Source organism: Chionomys nivalis, chromosome 17, assembly GCF_950005125.1.
Source record: "Chionomys nivalis chromosome 17, mChiNiv1.1, whole genome shotgun sequence".
NCBI lineage: Eukaryota > Metazoa > Chordata > Mammalia > Rodentia > Cricetidae > Chionomys > Chionomys nivalis.
The window spans coordinates 57,426,241-57,449,365 of NC_080102.1; the positions used below are offsets into that span (position 1 = coordinate 57,426,241).

At 43.7% G+C, this 23,125-nt stretch overlaps 1 protein-coding gene across 1 annotated transcript; it reads left to right on the forward strand.

The window, feature by feature from the left end:
• Positions 1-1,546: 1,546 nt before the first annotated feature.
• On the forward strand, positions 1,547-21,905 carry Tmprss12 (transmembrane serine protease 12). The gene is made up of 5 exons (XM_057792683.1): positions 1,547-1,712; positions 2,479-2,674; positions 12,480-12,748; positions 19,321-19,463; positions 21,654-21,905. The coding sequence occupies exons 1-5, from the start codon at positions 1,547-1,549 to the stop codon at positions 21,903-21,905; spliced, it is 1,026 nt and encodes a 341-aa protein (XP_057648666.1).
• The last annotated feature ends 1,220 nt before the right edge of the window (positions 21,906-23,125 follow it).

The following is a 23,125-nucleotide window of genomic DNA, read 5'->3' on the forward strand; positions in this document are numbered from 1 at the left end:
TTATTAGACCCATCAGGTGCCTTAGGCAGGCCAGGTGAAACAGCAGCCCATCTTTACATAAATGTAGCATAAACAAATATAACACGTAGGCCGGGCGGTGGTGGCGCACGCCTTTAATACCAGCACTCGGGAGGCAGAGGCAGGCGGATCTCTGTGAGTTCGAGACCAGCCTGGTCTACAAGAGCTAGTTCCAGGACAGGCTCCAAAACCACAGAGAAACCCTGTCTCGAAAAACCAAAAAAAAAAAAAAAATTATAAAATAAAATAAAAAAATAATAAAAAAAAAATAACACGTATTTGCCCAGTCAAAGTAATATTCCACAACAGCTGTCCCCAGCATGGTTCAGTGAGAGAAGGCGCTTGGTACCAGACCTGACTGAGTTTAGTCTCCAGGACCCATATGGTGGAGAGAGAGCCAATGCCTGACAGCTATCCTCTGGCCTTCACACATGTACAGAGACATGCACATGTTCACTCATGCACACACAAAATAAAAAGTCATTTTCTTTCTTTTTTTAAAGATAAGCATGGGGCTGGAGAGATGGCTCAGGTCACTGACTGCTCTCTGGAAGATCTAGGTTCAGTTCCCAGCACCCACATGGTGGCTCATGGCCATCCATAAGTCCAGGTCTACTTATATATACACACAAAATGAAAATGAATAAATCTTAAAAAAAAAAAAAACATAAACCATTGACCACAAGGACTGCACAATAGGGTTAAGACATGTCTTTTACTGTAAATGGGTTTCTTTTTGAGATTCCTAGGAACTTCTAGGTTTGTAGTTGGGAAACACAAAAAGGTCATATATGCTTAGGCTGTAAGCATGATTCACTGCCATTTTAATGTTTTTATTTTAAATATTCGAATATTATTTATATGTAGGCAATCTTCACATCAAAGTTTTTTTCGACTTATTGTGGGCATCTGTGGCTGTATGAAGCGTGTGACCATGTGTAGGCCCCATGGAGCGTGAGTTCTCCTGGGCATGAGTGGGAGTGCTCCACAGGGCGTGAGTGGGAGTGCTCCGGCCGTGAGTGGGAGTGCTCCGGCCGTGAGTGGGAGTGCTCCACAGGCCGTGAGTGGGAGTGCTCCGGGCCGTGGAGTGCGAGTGGCTGTGCTGAGGAAGACCGCTTGTCTGTCTTCCAGGTCTGGTGGACCTGCCAGGGCCTTCGGCCGCCCAGCCACCCCCGCGGTGTCCGCCACAGCTGTGGTCTGGGCCGCGGCGGAGGGACTTCACCGTGGGGAGGCCTCCCTTCCTCCCGCGCCTCTGCCGGCCTCTGCTGAGGTGCTGGCGGCAAACTGCTTCCAAGCCGCGATGGCTGCGCACCCGCCCCGGGCTTTACCGTCTCCGAGTCAACCCCACATGCTCTGCTCGGCGGCTCCTTCGCCAGCTTCCTTCAGGCGCCGGCAGCACTCCGGAAGTCCACGACGTCCTCCGGTTGGCGGCAGGGCCCGGGCGGCCTAGCCCGTGTGGGGCAATGACCGGCAGGCACCGCGCGCGCGGGCGTCGGGCGCCGCCGCCATCTTGGGGCCTGCGGGCGCCATGGGGCCGTGGGCGCTGAGGGCCGCGCTGCTGTGCCTGGGCGGCGTCCTCGTGCTCTCCAAGCTCCACACGCCCGACAGGGATGGCCCCACCCCGGCGCAGGAAGAGGCCAGCAAGCCAGGGCCGGAGGCCGGGGCCCCGGAAGAGGAAGAGCCCTTCACGAAGGGCAGTATCTGGTCACGGGCGGAGGCTCGCCCACGGTCCTCACCGCCTCACCCCAGAGCCAGAGCTCAGCTGCTCCCAGACCCTCGGTGGTGTTGCCAGCGCGGAAACAAATGTCTGCGTGTTCCTGGCCCAAAGGGCTGTTGGGTGGCCTGTTCAGAACGCAGCTGAGAATTGTTCAACCGGTTAAATGGCAAGAAATGCATAGCTTGTGTCTCTTAATCAATCACAACTTTTGTTTTATGTCAGAGATTGAGCCAGGGACTTATTTATAGACGTGCGACCTACACACGCTTACCACTGAGCTACGCATCCCCAGCCACTAAGCCTGAAGCTTCACGTACTCACACATACATACATACACACACACACACACACACACGCTCACTGTTGAGACAGGTTTTTTCCTGTCTGATCCTATTGAACGGGATCACAAGCGTGTACCACCACTGCTCTACAAGGTTCCAAGACCACCAGGGCTACACAGAGAAACCAAGGCAACGCTGCAGTGCTGAGGGATCTGAGGCGCTCTCTCAGTCACTGTCCCACAAAGGAAAGAGCTGGGCCAGAGAAACTTGTCTGTGTTACTAAAGTAGTCAAGTATGGTGTGCTTGTCTTAATGCATTTGCCATTGGAAAGTTTAGCTTGCCTCGGAGTTGGCTTGCTTTATCAGTGTCTAAAGAGAAAAAGGATTGTGTTAATGTATTCACGTTAGGAAATAACACAAAATGTGGGTGTTTACTCCAATTAATGTATTGCTTTGTTTTTAGGTTGTGGAATAGCACCACTTAGGGGTGCACTGGAAGGGTCTCGGATCATAGGAGGTACACGAGCTACTACTGGCGCCTGGCCGTGGTTAGTCAGCCTGCAGGTTCAGGACGGCGATTTTCTTGTGCATATATGTGGTGGTGCCTTGGTGAGAGAAAGGTGGGTCCTCACAGCCGCCCACTGCACTAAAGAGGCTAGGTATGTATCCCGAACACCACTCCCGTTCTCTCCTAGGGACAGTCTGAAATGGTGGACTATCATGTCTACCCGTAGTTATATAGAATTATATAGATGACAGTACATTTGCTGAGATGAATTCTTTTCGTTGTTGCTGTTTGTTTTTTGCTTTTCGAGACAGGGTTTCTCTGTGTAGCTTTGGAGTCTGTCTGGCTCTGTAGACCAGGCTGGCCTCGAACTCATAAGAAATGACTAAGTCACACACTGGCAACTTTTTCCATGGGTACCTCATAGGGTTTGCAGGCCATATAGTTTGTTACATTACTTAGCATGAAAGTAACCATATGTAAATGGAAAATACACAATTAAATGACTGTTGCTGTGGTCCTGTAAAACCATACATACAATTATATATGTGTATCTGTAAAGCATACTCTGTTCATGACTTGCATAGAAACAAGACAGGTCAGACTTAACCTTTTATTATTTGAACTCTGCAAGAGATTCTTGGGCCTCATTTGCACCAAGTCATAAAATTCTGTTTTCCTATGATTTCTGTGACCCAAACATAGTTTAAAGGCTAATTCCATGCCCAATCCAGTGACCCTCTGGAATAGGACAATTATGACAGACTTTCCGTGAAAGTGCCTCTTTTCTTTTCCTAAAACTATTTTTATGCCTATGAATGTTTTGTGTATATGTACTTTTTTGTACTGTGTGTCCCTGGTGCCCAAGGAGGCCAGAGAGGGCATGAGTTCCCCTGGAACTGGGATTATAGACGGTTGTGAGCCAGCATGAGGATGCTGGAAGCAGATCCCGGGTCCCCTGCAAGAGCTCTTAGCCCCTGAGCCATCTCCCTAGCTCTTAGCCCCTGAGCCATCTCCCTAGCTCAGCAGCATCTCTTCCAAGACACTAGTGAGCTGGCAGGTGTGTGTGTGTGTGTGTGCGCGCGCGTGCGTGCGTGTGCGTGCGTGTGTGTGTGTGTGTGTGTGGACAACAGTGCTGCTGTTTTATTTTTTTCTGCCCTTTTCCTCTTTCTGCTAAATTCCTCATAAAACCAGCTTTCCATGATCCTTTAGAACCCTTCATTCTACGTACTAATCTTTCAGTTTTAGTTCCTATTGCTAGGTAGCTTTCTTATCAACTTGTATAATGAATTATCTGATTGGCACTGCCTAGCTCTTCGTTTTAGATGAAGCAATACTCCCCAGTGTTGCAGAATGTTATTTGAAGGTGTGCTACTTTTGTTTATGCTCTGGAACATTTGTTTAATGATGCAAAGATGAGTTGATTAAATAAAATATACCTGCAGTCCGGAGGCTGGGTCAGCAACTAGCTGACAGGAAGTTGTAGGGAGGAACCAGGTGGAGAGGGGTTTATAAGGAGGGATAAGAACCTTGGAGAGGCAAGGACACAGTGAGCTAGGTCAGCTGCTTGCTCTTCAGCCTCTTTGGGAAGCAGAATTCTACCTCAACCTTTGAATTGTGAGTTCTTTAGCAGGACGGAGATTTAGATAAATGCTCTTAGTAGCTTTGAAAGAGTCGATGCCTGTGGGAACAAAATTTATTTCCTCGGGCTGCGGCTCTGGCCTGGCCTCTGCTGGCGGTGGAGTTGCAGTTGCTGTACAAAAGGAGGCCAACACTCGGGTTTAGTGAGCTGTCCTTTGTCAGACAGAACTGTGGATAAGGGGTTTGGGTCATGCATTGGATCAGGACCCCTGGAGGACAAAGTGGGTAAATCACGTTTCCTTGTACAAGCAAATAGATGGGTACTTCTAGCAGAAGGCAGAGGGTCGCTGTTTTCTGATACTGGGGCTGAATCTAAGGCTTACACATGCCAGGTGAGTGTTCCAGTTCTGAGCCACAGTCTCCAGCCATGTGTGGTTGGATGGCTTCGGTGTCTATCACAGGGCAGAACCACAGCTTTTCCTGTGATGTCAGCTTTCACCCTGGCAGAAATGACCATTGTAGGCAGAGTTATCTTGTGCTGCGGCTGTTTCTCAAATAACCAACACGGCGACTCAATATTAATTACAAATGCTCAGCCAATAGCTCAGATTTGTTACTAGCTAATTCTTAAATCAACCCGTATTTCTTATCTATGCTTTATCATGTGGCCTGGTACCCTTTCTCAGTGTGACATGCCCATCTTTATCACGTGGCTTGGTACCTTTCTCAGTGTGGCATGCCCATCTTGCTCTCTCTGCATCTCCCGGCGGCGACTCCCTCTCTCCACCCCTCTTCATTCCAGTACCCTCAGGTTGATTGTCCTGCCTAACTTTATCCTGCCTTGCTATAGGCCAATTAGCTTCTTTATTAACTAATGAGAGTAATATATATTTACAGTGTACAGAGGATTATTCCACATCAGACCATTAGGATTTAGTTTTCTTTTCTCTCATTTCTCATTTATCTAATTATTTTCTTTTATACTTAGCCTCTGGGCATTCGTGTCAGAAATTATCCACAATAGATTAGTTTAGGTGGTACCCTCCCTAACTGAAGGAGGCACCATTCCTTTCTTAGACTGAATCAAAAGGAGAAGAGGAGCTAGGCACTAGTGTTTATCGCCCTCTGCTTCCTGATACAGTGTGTGGCTACCTGAAGCCCCGCCTCCCTGCCGTCCTGCCATGATGGACTGTACCCTAGGACTGTGAGCAGGGGCAAGCCTTCTCCACTATGCTGCTTTAATTGGAGTATTTTATCCCTGTAGTGAGACAATTAACTAATAAACAAAACTTTTCTTATGGCAGTGCTGTGTATTCACCTGTTTTCTTTTTGGTTTAATTTTCTCAATTCTAATGCTAAAATCCAAATGCTTTATTCTAGTATTGGTATATTTTTAAAAATTAGGGGTTCAAGAAATGGCTCGGTGGTTAAAATCATTGTCTGCTCTTTCCTAGCGCCCACCCGGCCCCTAACAACAATACAACCTACAACCACTCTAATTCCCCATTCAGGGAATCTTATTTCCTCTTTTGGCTTTTTTAAAAAATTAATTAATTTATTAATTTATTTATTTCTTAAAGATTTCTGCCTCTTCCCCGCCACCGCCTCCCATTTCCCTCCCCCTCCCCCAATCAAGTCTTCCTCCCTCGTCAGCCCAAAGAGCAATCAGGGTTCCCTGCCCTGTGGGAGGTCCAAGGACCACCCACCTCCATCCAGGTCTAGTAAGGTGAGCATCCAAACTACCTAGGCTCCCACAAAGCCAGTACGTGCAATAGGATCAAAAACCCATTGCCATTGTTCATGAGTTCTCAGTAGTCCTCATTGTCCGCTATGTTCAGCGAGTCCGGTTTTGTCCCATGCTTTTTCAGACCCCGGCCAGCTGGCCTTGGTGAGTTCCCGATAGATCATCCCCATTGTCTCAGTGTGTGGGTGCACCCCTCGCAGTCCTGAGTTCCTTGCTCATGCTCTCTCTCCTTCTGCTCCTCCTTTGGATTGTGAGACTTCAGTCCAGTGCTCCAATGTGGGTCTCTGTCTCTGTCTTCTTTCATCGCCTGATGAAGGTTAATATTCAGGAGGATGCTTATATGTTTTTCTTTGAGTTCACCTTCTTATTTAGCTTCTCTAGGATCACGAATTATAGTCTCAATGTCCTTTATTTATGGCTAGAAACCAAATATGAGTGAGTACATCCCATGTTCCTCTTTTGGGTCTGGCTTAACTTACTCAGGATAGTGTTTTCAATTTCCGTCCATTTGTATGCAAAATTCAAGAAGTCATTGTTTTTTACTGCTGAGTAGTACTCTAATATGTATATATTCCATACTTTTTTCATCCATTCTTCCATTGAAGGGTATCTAGGTTGTTTCCAGGTTCTGGCTATTACAAACAATGCTGCTATGAACATAGTTGAGCATATACTTTTGTTGTATGATAGGGCATCTCTTGGGTATATTCCCAAGAGTGGTATTGCTGGGTCCAGGGGTAGGTTGATCCCGACTTTCCTGAGAAACCGCCACACTGCTTTCCAAAGTGGTTGCACAAGTTTGCATTCCCACCAGCAATGGATGAGTGTACCCCTTTCTCCACAACCTCTCCAGCAGAGGCTATCATTGGTGTTTTTTATTTTAGCCATTCTGACAGGTGTAAGATGGTATCTTAATGTTGTCTTGATTTGCATTTCCCTGATCGCTAAGGAAGTTGAGCATGATCTTAAGTGTCTTTTGGCCATTTGAACTACTTCTGTTGAGAATTCTCTGTTCAGCTCAGTGCCCCATTTTATAATTGGATTGATTAACCTTTTACGGTCTAGTTTCTTGAGTTTTTTATATATTTTGGAGATCAGACCTTTGTCAGTTGCGGGGTTGGTGAAGATCTTTTCCCAGTCAGTGGGTTGCCTTTCTGTCTTAGTGGCAGTGTCCTTTGCTTTACAGAAGCGTCTCAGTCTCAGGAGGTCCCATTTATTCAATGATGCCCTTAGTGTCTGTGCTGCTGGGGTTATATGTAGGAAGTGGTCTCCTGTGCCCATGTGTTGTAGAGTACTTCCCACTTTCTCTTCTATCAGGTTCAGTGTGTTCAGACTGATATTGAGGTCTTTAATCCATTTGGACTTGAGTTTTGTGCATGCTGATAGATATGGATCTACTTTCATTCTTCTACAGATTGACATCCAGTTTTGCCAGCACAATTTGTTGAAGTTGCTCTCTTTTTTCCATTGTATACTTTTAGCTCCTTTATCGAAAATCAGGTGTTCGTAGGTTTGTGGGCTAAAGTCAGGGTCTTCTATTCGATTCCATTGGTTGACTTCTCTGTTTTTATGCCAATACCAAGCTGTTTTCAATACTGTAGCTCTGTAATAGAGTTTGAAGTCAGGGATGGTAATGCCTCCAGACGATCCTTTATTGTATAAGATTGTTTTGGCTATCCTGGGTTTTTTGTTTTTCCATATAAAGTTGACTATTGTCTTCTCCAGATCTGTGAAGAATTTTGATGGGATTTTGATGGGGATTGCATTGAATCTATAGATTGCTTTTGGTAGAATTGCCATTTTTACTATGTTGATCCTCCCAATCCGAGAGCAAGGGAGATCCTTCCATTTTCTGGTGTCCTCTTCAATTTCTTTCTTCAAAGACTTAAAGTTCTTGTCAAATAGATCTTTCACTTCCTTGGTCAGAGTTACCCCAAGATATTTTATGCTATTTGTGGCTATCGTGAAAGGTGATGCTTCTCTGATTTCCCTCTCTGCTTCCTTATCCTTAGTGTATAGGAAGGCAACTGATTTTTTGGAGTTGATTTTGTAACCTGGCACATTACCAAAGGTGTTTATCAGCTGTAGGAGTTCTTTGGTAGAGTTTTTGGGGTCGCTTATGTATACTATCATATCATCTGCAAATAACGAAAGCTTAACTTCTTCCTTTCCAATATGAATCCCCTTGATCCCCTTATGTTGTCTTATTGCTATTGCTAGAACTTCAAGCACTATATTGAAGAGGTATGTCGTGTTCCTGATTTTAGTGGGATGACTTTGAGTTTTTCTCCGTTTAATTTAATGTTAGCTGTCGGCTTGCTGTAAATAGCTTTTATTATATTTAGGTATGACCCTTGTATCCCTAATCTCTCCAAGACCTTTATCATAAAGGGGTGTTGAATTTTGTCGAATGCTTTTTCAGCATCTAATGAAATGATCATATGGTTTTTTTCTTTCAGTTTATTTATATGGTGGATTACATTGATAGATTTGCGTATGTTGAACCAGCCCTGCATCTCTGGGATGAAGCCTACTTGATCATAATGGATAATTTTTCTAATGTGTTCTTGGATTCGGTTTGCCAGTATTTTATTGAGAATTTTTGCGTCGATGTTCATGAGTGATATAGGCCTGTAATTCTCTTTCTTGGTTGGGTCTTTGTGTGGTTTTGGTATCAGGGTAACTGTAGCTTCATAAAAGGAATTTGGCAATGACTCTTCTGTTTCTATATTGTGAAATACATTAAGGAATATAGGTATTAGCTCTTCTTGGAAGTTCTGGTAGAATTCTGCATTGAAACCATCTGGTCCTGGGCTTTTTTTTGGAAGGGAGATTTTTGATAATTGTTTCTAATTCTTCGCAACTAACAGGTCTATTTAGATCGTTCACCTGGTCTTGGTTTAGGTTTGGTATATGGTACTTATCTAAAAGAGTGTCCATTTCTTTTGCATTTTCCAGTTTTGTGGCATAGAGACTTTTGTAGTAAGAGCTAATGATTCTCTGAATTTCCTCTGTATCTGTGGTTATGTCCCCCTTTTCATTTCTGATCTTATTTATTTGCGTGTTCTCTCTCTGTTGTTTAATTCGTTTGAATAGGGGTTTGTCGATCTTGTTGATTTTCTCCAAGAACCAACTTTTTGTTTCATTGATTCTTTGGACTGTTTTCTGTGTTTCTATTTTGTTGATTTCTGCCCTCAGTTTGATTATTTCCAGTCTTCTACTCCTCCTGGGCGCGTCTGCTTCTTTTTTTTCTAGAGCTTTCAGGTGTGCTGTTAAGTCCCCAATGTACGCTTTCTCCATTTTCTTTAAGTGGGCACTTAGTGCTATGATCTTTCCTCTTAGCACTGCTTTCATCGTGTCCCATAGGTTTGAGTATGTTGTCTCTTTATTTTCATTAAATTCAAGGAAGACTTTAATTTCTTTCTTAATTTCTTCCTTGACCCAGGTGTGGTTCAGTAGTTGACTGTTCAGTTTCCATGAGTTTGTCGGCTTTCTGGGGGTAGCATTGTTGGTGCCTTCTAACTTTAATCCATGGTGATCTGATAAGACACAGGTGGACACTGATTTTTTTTTTGTATCTGTGGAGGTTTCCTTTGTTTCTGAGTATGTGGTCAATTTTCAAGAAGGTTCCATGAGCTCCAGAGAAGAAGGTGTATTCTTTCCTATTTGGGTGGAGTGTTCTATAGATGTCTGTTAAGTCCATTTGCTTCATTACCTCCAACAATTCTCTTAATTCTCTATTAGTTTTCTGTCTGATTGACCTGTCCATTGGTGAGAGAGGTGTGTTGAAGTCTCCTACTACTAGTGTGTGTGATTTGATGTCTGCCTTGAGTTTTAGCAATATTTCTTTTACATAAGTGGGTGCTTTTATATTAGGGGCGTAGATATTCAGGATTGAGACTTCATCCTGCTGAATTGTTCCTGTTATGAGTATAAAGTGTCCATCTCGATCTCTTCTGATTGATTTTAGTTTGAAGTCAGTTTTGTTAGAAATTAGTATGGCCACACCTGCTTTTTTCTTAGGACCATTTGCTTGAAAAACCTTTTCCCAACCCTTTACTCTGAGTAGATGCCTGTCTTTGTGGTTGAGATGTGTTTCTTGCAAACAGCAGAATGTTGGATCCTGTTTTCGTATCCAATCTCTTAGCCTGTTACTTTTTATAGGTGAATTGAGACCATTAATATTAAGTGATATTAATGACCAGTGGTTGTTTACTCTGGCTATTCTTATTGCTTTTGGTAGAAGAGTGTGTCTCCCTTCTTTGAGTTGTGCTGTTGAAGGGTCGCTAGATGCCTGAGTTATTGTAGGCAATGTTGGCAATGTCGGATTCCTTGGGTTGTGATTTTCCTTCTATTACTTTCTGTAGGGCTGGATTTGTGGCTACGCATAGTTTAAATTGTTTCTTATCCTGGAATGTCTTGTTTTCTCCATTGATAGTGAACGATAGCTTGGCTGGGTATAGTAGTTTGGGTTTACATCCATGGTCTCTTAGTTTCTGTAGTACCTCTATCCAGGACCTTCTGGCTCTCATGGTTTCCATAGAGTAGTCAGGTGTAAGTCTGATTGGTTTACCTTTATAAGTTACTTGGCCTTTTTCCTTTGCAGCTCTTAATATTCTTTCTTTAATCTGTATATTTTGTGTTTTGATTATTATATGGCGAGGGGATGTTTTTTTTTTTATCCAGTCTGTTTGGTGTTCTGTATGCTTCTTGAATATTCAAAGGAATATCTTTCTTTATGTTGGGAAAGTTTTCTTCCATAATTTTGTTAAAAATATTTTCTGGATCTTTGAGCTGTGCCTCTTCTCCTTCTTCTATCCCTATTATTCTTAGGTTTGGTCTTTTTATTGTGTCCCATATTTCCTGAATGTTTTGTGATGAGAATTTGTTGGTTTTGCTGTTTTCTTTGATCAGTCCGTTTATTTTCTCTATGGTGTCTTCAGAATCTGAGATTCTTTCTTCTATCTCTTGTATTGTATTGATTATGCTTGTTTCTGTAGTCTCTGCTCGTTGACCTAGATTTTCCATATCCAGCTGGTCCTCAGTTTGTGTTTTCTTCCTTGCTTCTATTTCATTTTTCAATTCTTGGACTGTTTCCATTACCTGTTTGATCGTTTTTTCTTGGTTTCCCAGGGTATCATTCACTGATTTACTAATTTCTTCAAACTTTTTGTTATACTTCTCATCCATCTCTATGAGGGCGTTTTTTACATGTTGTTTAAGGGACTCTATTGCTTTCATAAAGTCAGTTTTTTCTTCTTCTTCTGTGTTAGGGTGTTCAAGTCCTTGTAAGATCATTGGGTTCTGGTGTTTTCATGTTGTTTTTCAGATTGTTGGGTGAATTCTTGCCTTGGCATCTGCCCATCTCCTCTTATCGATGCTATCTAATGGGTTTGATTTAATTGTAGTGGGGCGATCTGCTCTCAGTGTGGGCTTCACTGTTTCATGCTTGTACTATCCCGCATCCGCCTGGGCCTGCCTGCCTGCCGGTGCCTCTGCCGCCTGGGCCCGCCTGCGCTCAGGTGCCTCTGCCGCCTGGGTAGCCCTGGCTGTCCTGGAACTCCCTCTGTAGACCCGTGCTGCCCTTGAACTCAGAGATCTGCCTGCCTCTGCCTCCCAAGGGCTGGGATTGAAGGCGTGCACTGCCACTGCCCAGCTTCTTCTGGCATTCTTGGGCATTGGGCACATATGTGGTGTACAAACATATATACAGGCAAAACACCCATAACACATAAAATAAAAATAAATCTTTAAGAAAGTATAAAAGCAGAGGAAATGTTTTTTTCCATGTGCTTATCACACAGTTCAAGTTTTTTTTTTTTAAAGATTTATTTATTTATTAAGCATCCAATGTACTGCTGGCAAGGAAGGCACCAGGTCTCATTACAGATGGTTGTGAGCCACCATGTGGTTGCTGGGAATTGAACTCGGGGCCTCTGGAAGAGCAGCCAGTGCTCTTAACCACTGAGCCATCTCTCCAGCCCCCACAGTTTATGTTTTAAACTTACCTTTTAATGATTTTTATTGGCATGCATGTATTAATTATACATAACTTAATGATATTTTCATACATATATATCATGTATTCACTCCTGTGCCCTCTCGTGCCCCTCCCACCTGTACCTTATGTGTACTGAGCCTGAACTCTGCAGAGCTGAACTCCTCGCCTTGCTGTACAGTTATTTGAAGGCAAATCCCAGCTCTGTCACCTGCCTGTGAAGACAGCAATTCTTCTTTTTTTTTTTTTTTGACAGCAACTCTTGACTTAATAGAGTTTTAAGTTTTTAATCCATTTAGAGTTTACTTTGGTGGTTTGTGCTGTTTCAGGGATTTTGTTTTCTTTCCAAACAGCTTGCTGTCTCAAAACCGTATGTTGAGTAATCCAGGCATCTGTCTGCTAGTAAGAGACACTGCCCTCCCTGGTCAGCCACGGAGTTCTTGTGTTCTGATCCCGCTCAGCTTTCTCCCCTGTGTTGCATTGTGACATTTGTGCTTTTATTTTATACTTAAGTCACATGGAAAAACACTTAAAACTTAGTTATCAGGCCAATATAAAGAACCCCAATCTAGTGGAAAATCAAGGGAAAGAGTTGCAGTGAGCCTGTCCGTAATAAGAACATCTGCTTTCTTTCAGTGACCCTCTCAAGTGGAGAGCAGTGATTGGAACCAATGACCTCTCCCGGCGCCGCTCCCACATCAAGAATATTCAAGTAGTAGCAATCATCATCCGACCAGACTTCATTCTGGAAACTTTTGTAAATGATATCGCGCTGTTCCGTCTAAGGAAAGCTGTGAGGTATAATGACTATATTCGGCCTATTTGCCTACCTTTTGGTGTTTTCCAAAAACTGGACCAAAACACAGAGTGTTTTATAAGTGGCTGGGGAAGAACCAAAGAAGAAGGTAATTATAGTCTGAACTCGGTTGATACATACACACTTTCCTGGTTATTGGCAGAGGGAGGGAATCCGCTTATGTATTGATATCCGTTTGTATATTTCTTTCAGGTGATTGAGTAGTTGACTGTGCTAGGGATCAAATTTAGTGCTTTGCACGCACTTAGGAAGCAGTCCAGCATTAAGTTTTATTCTTGCCCCATTTTATGTGTTTATTCCTTTATTTTTACCTTTTTACCCAAAAGCTAAAAAACTGAGTTTTATAATCCATGAAAAAGAAAATTTTCACTTTTTTATTCCTTATGGAGAGAGAAATTTCCTGCATAAATAGAAATATAGAGGAGCCTGGTCATAAACACCAAAGATACTTGAACTAATTGCAGACGTTAGGGTGAGAGTCGGCGTTTCTGCAGCCCAGGACTCAGAGTTGATGAGAGAACTATGACAGAAATGCTCCCCTGAATCCGAAACTGGGACTCTGTTGTAATAGGAACGGCTGGGCTGCGTCCCCGGCACCCGGCCGCCCACATGGCTAGCTTATGCCCCGAAATAATTACACGGAAACTGTATTCTTTTAATCACTGCCTGGCCCATTAGTTCCGGCCTCTTATTGGCTAGCTCTTACATATTGATCTAACCCATTTCTAATATTCTGTGTAGTACCACGAGCTGGCTTACCAGGAAAGATCTTAACCTGCGTCTGTTTGGAGTGGGAGAATCATGGCGACTCCTTACTCGGCTTCTTTCTCCCAGCATTCTCTCTGTTTACTCCACCCACCTAAGGGTTGCCTATCAAATGGGCTTAGGCAGTTTCTTTATTATTTAACCAATGACCTTCCTCCATCATTTCCCCTTTTTTCTGTTTAAACAAAAAAGGCTTTCACTTTAACATAGTAAAATTACATATAACAAAACAGTTATAAAGCAAGAATTACAGTTACAATACTTATATCTATTTTATCTTATAACTAAGGAAAACTATAACTATAACTAACCATTCTTCAACTCCATCAAAGACTCCAGAAGGATATAATACTACCTAAGTAAACAAGAAATAAGAAACTTCAAACTCTAGAAATGACAGAGACATCTTGCTGCCTGGACAGTCACCCAAAGTTCTTTTGTACCGTTGGGGCATCCATCTTCGGCCTACAGGCCCATAGTATCCAGCAGACATTTTCATCAAGCAGGAAATTCCAAAGACAGTTCAGTCACTTTTTGCTGTGTCCTGCAGAATGTCTCGCAGACTCTTTCATGAGTCAGGAACCCCAAAAGACCATCTCACCTTTACGCAAGTTCAGCAGTCCTCTTTGTGCGGGTTCTTTGTGTCCAGTTTATGCAACAGTCCAGGCATGAGCAGTTTCATGCCCAAATGGCTATCAAACTCCATAAGGAGCCTCTTCAATGCCCATCTTCCTCTTGAAGTAGATTGGTGCTGCCAGGAGCAGACGTGTCTCATTGTCATGAAAAGCCCTAAGTTATTAAAACATTTAAATGCCATATTCTGCAGTCTTTGAAAGATATGAAGAATGCCTATCTAGCTGAAATATATCTATGCACATCTAGAAAATCTAACTAACATGACTAAAAGCTTGACAATTATCGATGATTATCCATTAACAACCTATATACATTACATTTTTAAATGAACTATACAATCACAATACCTTAATCAAGATTAGAAATATGCATATACATATAACAAAATTGACCTTAAAATCCACACCAATGCAAATTATTCATATCTATATCATATCCCCCTTTAAATGTAAAAGAACATTTATAAACCATATTTGGGAACATGGGCGCAGTTTTTTCTCTCCAAACTGCTTCCTGCTGAATGGGGGCGCTGTATTCAGATCTCTCATGGTGTAACCTGTGTGTCAGGGTCATCTCAGTCGGCAGTTGAGTGAAGTAATTTTCTGAAGGTGTTCACAGCAACCTTTCAGGAGGGCGTGGTCTATCATACCACATTGGGATAGATGCAATCCACAGAGTCGCATCCTCTGTGAAAACAAAAGAAGACCCTCTCCAAAGCATCATATCCTTAGACCCATATTCTGAAATCATAATACCCTTGTATCCATTCTGGTTTAGCTTGGCAGCCCATATAATGAAATGTCTCTCTGTACTTAGCTCCTTTACAGTCAAAAATTTTAAAGAAAACACAATAATACAAAGAATCCAGACTCTCTGTGAATTTTCCATTTTTACGTGGCTTATTTTTCTTTATTTCTTTTAATCTATAACTATCTGTACTCTGTCTCTTTAAAGACTTTACCCTTTTTTTTAAGACATTAACTCTATTCTTTATATATATTTTTTTCTCTCTCTCAAGCCTACATACATTCATCTAACAGTGTCTGAATCAGTTCTATTGTGAATCTGTAATTTTTTTACTATCCAGGAGCACTTTGTTTTGTGCTTTTAAATCGCTAAGCACTTAAGAATCTAAGCTGTGACATTCCTAGGTCAAAAACAGGTACTGCCTGCTTGCCCCGCCCAGTCCAACATGGCGGAGCCGCTCGTGCCTCTGATCCTTGCACATTGCACCAGTAGCGTGGTGGAGCTGTTTGTGCCTCTGAGCCACAGCACAAAATGACTTCCTTTTAGGCACATAGTGAGTCTAGTTGCCATCAAACAAATCGTAGCACTTTACTCCAAATGTTCCATTCAAAAGCTCTGTCTCCCGCAGGAGCCAGACAGAGATCGCAATGGCGGCACAGCCCAGAAAGCCGGCATTTTAAAACAGCCAGTTTTTTCCTGTTGCTGAGTCAGGACAATTTCTTTGCAGCAAGCAACCCACAAACAGCAAAAAGCTGTCTTAAATTCTCTCTGTGTCCTTTTTAAGCCCTCTCAGGTTTTACGTGGAGTTCATTAGCACGTTGGGTGCCACTCTGTTGTAATAGGAGCGGCGGGGCTGCTTCCCACCGCCACCCGGCTAGCTTTACCCGAAATAATTACACGGAAACTGTATTCTTTTAATCACTGCCTGGCCCATTAGTTCCGGCCTCTTATTGGCTAGCTCTTACATATTGATCTAACCCATTTCTAATATTCTGTGTAGTACCACGAGCTGGCTTACCAGGAAAGATCTTAACCTGCGTCTGTTTGGAGTGGGAGAATCATGGCGACTCCTTACTCGGCTTCTTTCTCCCAGCATTCTCTCTGTTTACTCCACCCACCTAAGGGTTGCCTATCAAATGGGCTTAGGCAGTTTCTTTATTATTTAACCAATGACCTTCCTCCATCAGGACTCCCTGGGACTGATAGTTCCCTTTTCACTTAATGCCCTGTGCAGGATTAAGCAGGAGGCTGCATGGGGTCGTCTCACCCATGGAGTCACCAACTCTTCTCCTTGGCGGAGAACAGGAAAGTCCTGTCTTTGTTAAAGCAGCATGCTTGTGGAGACACAGCACGTATGTGTCTCAGGCTCCTGCTCCCTCATGTCCTGCTTCCACCATTCTGTTTGACAGGCCGGTAGTTTAAGGTTGTCCTAGTTCAGTTTCCAATGCTGTGCTAAGCCCCACGATCAAAGCAGTGTGGGGACAGGGAAGGGCTTATTTGGTTTACATATCCTCATCACAGTCTGCTATGAGCTGAAGTCAGGCAGGCGGCAACCATGAAGGAAGACTGCACGCTGACTTGTGCCCTTGGCTTCCCGAACCTGCTTTCTTGTTTGCTTGATTTTTTTTTTTCTTTGTTTGTTTGTTTGAGGCAGAGTCTTTCTACAGAGCTCTGGTTGTCCTGGAGCTCTCTATGTAGGTCAGGCTGGCTTTGAACTCACAGAAATCCACCTGCATCTGCCTCCTAAATGCTGAGATTAAAGGTGTGTGCCACCATATCTACTTCAGTTTGCTTTCTTATTCCACTCAGGGCCAGTGCCAAAAGGTGGCACCATCCACAGTGGGCAGGCCCTCCCACATCAATCACTAATCAAGAAAACATCCAGTCTTGCCACAGGCCAGCCTGCTACAGGGAGCTCTTTAACTGGGAGCTCTTCCCAGGTGGGTCAGGTGTGTGTCACATTGATAAACCCAGCACAGAGAGCACGGGTGTCAAGAACTGAGACTTCATGGAGACAGCAGCCAACATGTGTGATCCCAGAGCCCATGTGATTGGAGGCAAGAGGATCAGAAGTTCCAGGTCATCCTCAGCTATATAAGATTGAACTTGGAGTGGAGAGATGGCTCAGCAGTTAAGAGCATTGCATGCTCTTCCAGAAGTCCTGAGTTCAATTCTCAGCAACCACGTGGTGGCTCACAACCATCTGTAATGAGGTCTGGTGCCCTCTTCTGGCCTGCAGACATACACGCAGACAGAATATTGTATACATAAGAAATAAATTTTTTTTTTTTTTCGAGACAGGGTTTCTCTGTAGTTTTGGAGCCTGTCCTGGAACTAGCTCTTGTAGACCAGGCTGGTCTCGAACTCACAGAGATCCGCCTGCCTCTGCCTCCCGAGTGCTGGGATTAAAGGCGTGTGCCACCACCGCCCGGCTTATGATTTTCCTCTTAAATGCTAGTAAAATTCTCCTTGAGCATGCTTTTGATGAAATAAAAAAACAGTGCTGGAGAGATGGCTCAGTGTTTAAGATCACTGGCTGTCCTTCCAGAGGGCCTGGATTTGGTTCCCAGTGTCCACATGGTGGCCCACAACTGTAACTATAATTCTCTTCTGGCCTCCTTAGGTAGTGCATACACATGGTATACATATATACGTGCAAACAAAAATCCGTACACATAAAAATAAAACCTTTGGAATCAACAGAGTTTAATGAAATGACCAGGTATAAGATATATATATGTATGTATGTATGTATGTATATATGTATATATATATATATGTATGTATGTATGTATATACACACAAAATATGTTTCAGTACTCGCAAAAATGAAGAGAATTCAATTTTAAAACTTGGGAGCTGGGAATGTATCTCAGTGAGAGGGCCTGTCCTTAGTATGAGTCAGGCCTGGCCTAGCTCCCTAGCACTACAAAAAATGTAAGCAAAAGTGAATTCAATGACACACATGGATTGATAGGGAAATGTTGGAAAATACGCACCAGAGAGGAGCGGAAGCAATCGGAGTCCTGCTGCATTCCCGCTGGGACTAGAAAATGGGGAGGTTGCTTTGGAATACAGTTTGGGAGTTCCTCAAAAAGTGATCCAACTTCAAGATGTACCCTAAAAATGAATGTGCATGCCCACACAAGAACCTGTCGGTAAACATAGTGATTTCAGAATAGCAGGAAGATGGGAGACACCACAGAGGCTTACCAGCTCATGACTGAGTAAACCAAACACAGGACAGTCATTGATTTTATTTTGGTTTTGAGATAGTCTCACAATATAGTCTGTAAATCAGACTGGCCTTGAACTCAGATCTGCCTGCCTCTGCCTCCCAAATGCTGGGATTAAAGTATGTTATTTACTTTTTTTAAAGGGCATGCACCACCATGCCCAGCTTTTTGTTATTTTTATTTTTATTTTGTTTGGAGACAGGGTCTCTCTACATAGCCCTAGTGTTCTGGAACCTACCACGTAGACCAGGTTAGCTTGGAACTTACAGAGGTCTGCCTGCCTCTGCCTTCTAAGTACCAGGATTAAAGTATGTACCACTGTGCCCAGAATCTATTTGTTTTATTATTTTAATTGTGTGTGTGTGTGTGTGTGTTAGCAGTGCCCCAGGAGAACAAAAGAAAGTCTCAAATCCCCTGGAGCTGGCATTACAGGAGATTGGGAGCCACCTAAGATGGGTGTGGGAATAAAACTTGGGGCCTCTGAGAGAGCAGTAAGTGCTCTTAACCCTGAGCCATCTCTCCAAACTTCTTATTTTTCAGTAATTTCAAGTAATGTAGAGTTATTAAACTACACAAAGGGATAGAATCCTGGCACATAAGTCAACATTATTCTAAATGAAATAAGCCAGACAGAAAATGCAGTATAGTCTACAGCTCCACTTATATAGTGAAAGGCTTCGAATGGGCAAACCATAAACAAAGCAGACGAGCGAGTGATTATGAGCACCCGGGTTATTAGGGAAAACAGACCTTGATTCGATAATACAAAGATAGCATTTAATGTGGCCATTCAATCCGTTCCTTTACTAAGGAAACCAGTAAGGCCTCATTAAACACTCGTACTTCAATTTTTCACACGTCTTGTTTTTTTAAGACAAAATCTCATGTAGCCCAGGCAAGCCTAAAACTCACTAGCTGAGGATGGCCTTGAACTTATGATCCTGCTTCTCCCTCCTTTGTGCTGGAATCGCAGGCGTGTATCACCACCACTCATGGCTTATGCAGTGCTGGGAACCAAACCCAGGGCCCTATGCGGGCTTGGCAAGCTCTCCACCAAGTGAGCTACACACCACTGGCTGCTGTTCATTCTTAGTGTTTGAGTCTGTGTCTCACTCTGTGGCCCAGGCTAACCTTGACCCAGTAGCAAGCTTCCTGCCTCAGTCTCCAGAGTGCAAAAATTACGCGTGTGAGTTACCACCCTTGGACATTTGAATCACAGTAAAAATGCCTGCAATTATTAAGACATAAAGAGTTCTGCTCATTCTTCTGCTGGCAGGCAATGGTACAAACATCCTACAAGAAGCGAAAGTGCACTTCATTTCTCGAGAGGTCTGTAATTCTGAGAGGAGCTACGGAGGAGTGATCCCTAGCACCTCGTTCTGTGCTGGTCATGAGAATGGGACCTTTGACACATGCAGGGTAAGACCAGATACCCTCTGAGGGCTCTTCTAAAGCCAGGGGGACCTGAACAGAGCTCTTAACCTTTAGGCTAATGGAAAAATTCCTCTCTTTTCTCCCTCCTCCAACAATCCAAACCTTGGATGGGATTTCCTGGTTCTTATTTCTATCAGTTTCAAGTGCAGGCCACACCCCCTTGACTCCGCCCTCCTCCTGCTCCTCTTCTCCTCCCTGGTTTAAACTCTTGTCTTATTTTATGTGTTTCAGTGTCTTGCCTGAAGTTTTCTGTTTGTGTTTGTAGTGCCTAGAGCCTGAGGAGGCCAGAAGATAGCATCAGATTCCCTGGAACTGGAGTTACAGACAGTTGTGAGCTGCCATAGGGGTGCTGGGAATTGAACCCTGTTCCTCTGTAAGAGCAGCCAGTGCTCTTGACCACTGAGCCTCCTCTCCCAGCCTTCTTTTTCTTGCTTTTTTATTGTCACCCAGAAGCACCCACATGGCCATTTACAGTATATGAGTGAGTGGGATTTTAGAGGTGAGCGTCCCCTCAGGTTCAGCTCTGGGACTTTCCGTGTCACTGAAGAACCGTGTGTCGGGCTGGAGACACGGCTCAGCGAAGTGCTTGCTGTGAGAGCAGAAAGATGCGAGGTCAGGGTCTCAGAACCCACAAAAATAGCAGGACATGTTACAGGCATGTAAACCCAGTGCTCCTTCAAGGAGATGGGAAACAGACAGGGGAGTCCCCAGAAGCCTGCAGGCCTTGTAAACAGTAGTACAACAAGAGACCCTGCCTTAGGCCAGGGGGAGGGAAGACTGAGCTGAGGTTGCCCTCTGACATCTACACACTTGCAATGATATTTGAAGAACACCCCTGACATTGACCTCTGACCTCCGTACATATGTCTGGTCATTGTTATTTTACACTGGGGATGTTAAACCCTGTTCTACCCCTGATCTATATTTCTCGTTTGTTGTTACTGTCTTGTTTTATTAAGGAGGATTCCACTGTGTAGCTTTGGCTGGCCTAGAACTCATACAGATCTGTCTGCTTCTGCCTTCTGAGTGCTGGGGTTAGAGGCGTGCAACCCCTACACCCAGCTATTTGTGTCTGTGAAGGATATTATTTGAAGCATAAGTTTCCAATTTTTACAAAATCTGATTTCCTTCTTATCTTTTCTTTCCCGATCTTTTCTCTTTTCGTCTTGGAAACTGAACCTCTCAAGTGCTGAGTGCACACTGTGCCCCGAGAGACACGTGCTTGGCTTCTTATGCTCGTTACTGCTGCCGCGCCACCAGCCCTGGCTGTGCACAGCGATGTTCCGCTCTCACATTCTCTTATCCAGTCCCAGTTCAGTCGTCTCAGCTTCCTGTTTCCTCTGTTCTTTTCCTTAAAAATCTCTGTGAATGAAACAATGAAACAGTTGGTTTAAATGAATTGCATTCCCTAACAAATCATCAAAAACAATGATTTCAATAATCACTCAATGCCTGCGAGTATAAAGAACTGTCAACACTCAGAACCAGTCCTTCCCCTGTAGGCGCTGAAATACTGACCTCCGCATCCTCCCTGCTTTGAGGACTAGCAGTTACCACAAGCACTTTTGGGTCCCCTGGTGGTTTTGTCTAAACACTGAAGGTCTGGTTGGTCACAGCAACACTGACTCCCATCTTGCAGTAGCCGATCTCAGCTCTTGAGGACATGCCATCCCTGTGGACAACAGTGTGTGCTTCTCTAGGTAGCTAACAGCACACAAGTGTCTCACTTTTGAAAAGGGGCCTTTCCCACACAATGGTAAAGCAAAGTAAACATTCTAAAGACAGTGGTTTTTTCAGTCTTTTGTATACTTTCTAAATTATATTTCTCCTGAGAACTATGCTTTAAAATCCAAACAATTTCATCCACAACCATGCAGATGACTTGATCCTCCAGTGAGGCACCCCTCTTGTGTAAGTTGAACATTAGAGCATTGTGTTAATATGTGAGGGGCACCTTAGAGATGTGTGTGCCCTGGGGCTGTCTCAGCAAAGCACCGGCTCCCTGCCCTTCATTATTGTATGAAGTGTAGCGAGCTACTGCCCGAAAGAAAACGAGAAACCCCGAAACCCCATGCTATCCCGGAGTGTAATGAGCAGGATATTCACAGAAACAAGTGTAGTGTAACTGAGTTGTCTCAGCATAAGAAATGACAAAACCACCTTGGATTTCTACAGGGTGACAGCGGTGGCCCACTCATGTGCTATTTACCGGAATACAGGAGATACTTTGTGATGGGCATCACCAGTTATGGCCATGGCTGTGGCCGGAGACATTTCCCCGGGGTCTACAGTGGCCCCGTCTTCTTCCAGCAGTGGCTCACAGAGCATTTCTCACGGGGCAGTACTATGCGAGTGTTCCAGGCAGACGTGGGGCTGGGCCAGATCCTCGTGGCTTTAGGCCCTGTCATCCTTCTAGGAGTGACATAAAGAAACACTGCAGACTGTCAGTCTGTCCCTGCTGTGTTCTACACAAGGAGTTGTTCTTCCGTGCTCACTGTAGTGTTCTCACGTCAGCATTGTTTCTTGAGCAGTGCCACAAAGGACTGTGACAGATACACAGTTGTGAATTTTGGCACCAAATCACGTGCCTCCTTAGAGCCTGATTGTTTTGTTGTTTAATCGTAATTCTGTATTTGGAATACTCTCTTAGAGTTTGTATAAATTATTCAGTTCACTATGTACTTTATGTGTATAAATGCCAATAAACAGTTCATAACACAACTGAAAAATCTTTTGTTAAACTAATCAAAACGCATTTTAAGTTAAATTTTATTTGACTTCCTTTTCAGTTTGGGTGTGGTGGCAGGGAGTTCATGGCAGTCACTTGGCTCTGCTGTTTCTGGGCCTGGGCTGAGGCAGTGACGATGAGAGGCAGGTTAAGTCAAGTAGCTCGGTCATGACAACCAGAAGCAGACAGGCTAAGGCTATGTAGTCACGAGGTGCAAACATCTTAAAATCATTTCTGTATGTATTTTGAGATGAGGCTTCACTATGTAGCCCAGGCTAGCCTCAAATTTGAGATTCTCCTGCCTCAGCCTCCTGAGTGCAAGGATTATAGGTGTGAGCCACTGTGTGTAGCTAAGTATTTGTAAAGTACATAACAATAGAAAGAAAAACTTCTATAGTCCTAAGATGGCTACCACGAAATCCTATCTTTTCATTTAATTTTTATGCCAGCTATTCTATTCTTTTTTTTTTTTTTTTTGGTCTTTTGAGACAGGGTTTCTCTGTAGCTTTGGTGCCTGTCCTGGAACTAGCTCTTGTAGACCAGGCTGGCCTCGAACTCACAGAGGCCTGCCTCTGCCTCCCGAATGCTGGGATTAAAGGCATGCGCCACCACCGCCCGGCCTATGCCAGCTATTCTGAAAGCTTCCAATTATACAATAGGTATAAAAAATAGTACCACAATTATCCATCCAAACTTTACTTTTATTCCCTCATTCTAACATCATGTTCTTAGACTCCCCTTCTACATGCACATGCGGCCATTTGCGCGCACGCGCCTGTAAATAGGCTATTAAACAAATAACTAAGCACTTCCCAAACTTGGGAAGTAAAATGGCTGTCCAGTTCATGAAGCCCATAGGTCCCCAAAAAGTTGAACCCAAAGGACACCAAGACATAATTTGTCTGAAGTCAAAGAAAAA

Excerpts from the sequence above, each read along its gene's own strand:
- Tmprss12 (XM_057792683.1), top strand. The coding sequence starts at position 1,547 with ATGGGGCCGTGGGCGCTGAGGGCCGCGCTGCTGTGCCTGGGCGGCGTC. Across the intron at positions 1,713-2,478 it reads GGAAGAGCCCTTCACGAAGG|GTTGTGGAATAGCACCACTT; the intron begins GCAGTATCTGGT and ends CTTTGTTTTTAG. Across the intron at positions 12,749-19,320 it reads GGGAAGAACCAAAGAAGAAG|GCAATGGTACAAACATCCTA; the intron begins GTAATTATAGTC and ends TTCTGCTGGCAG.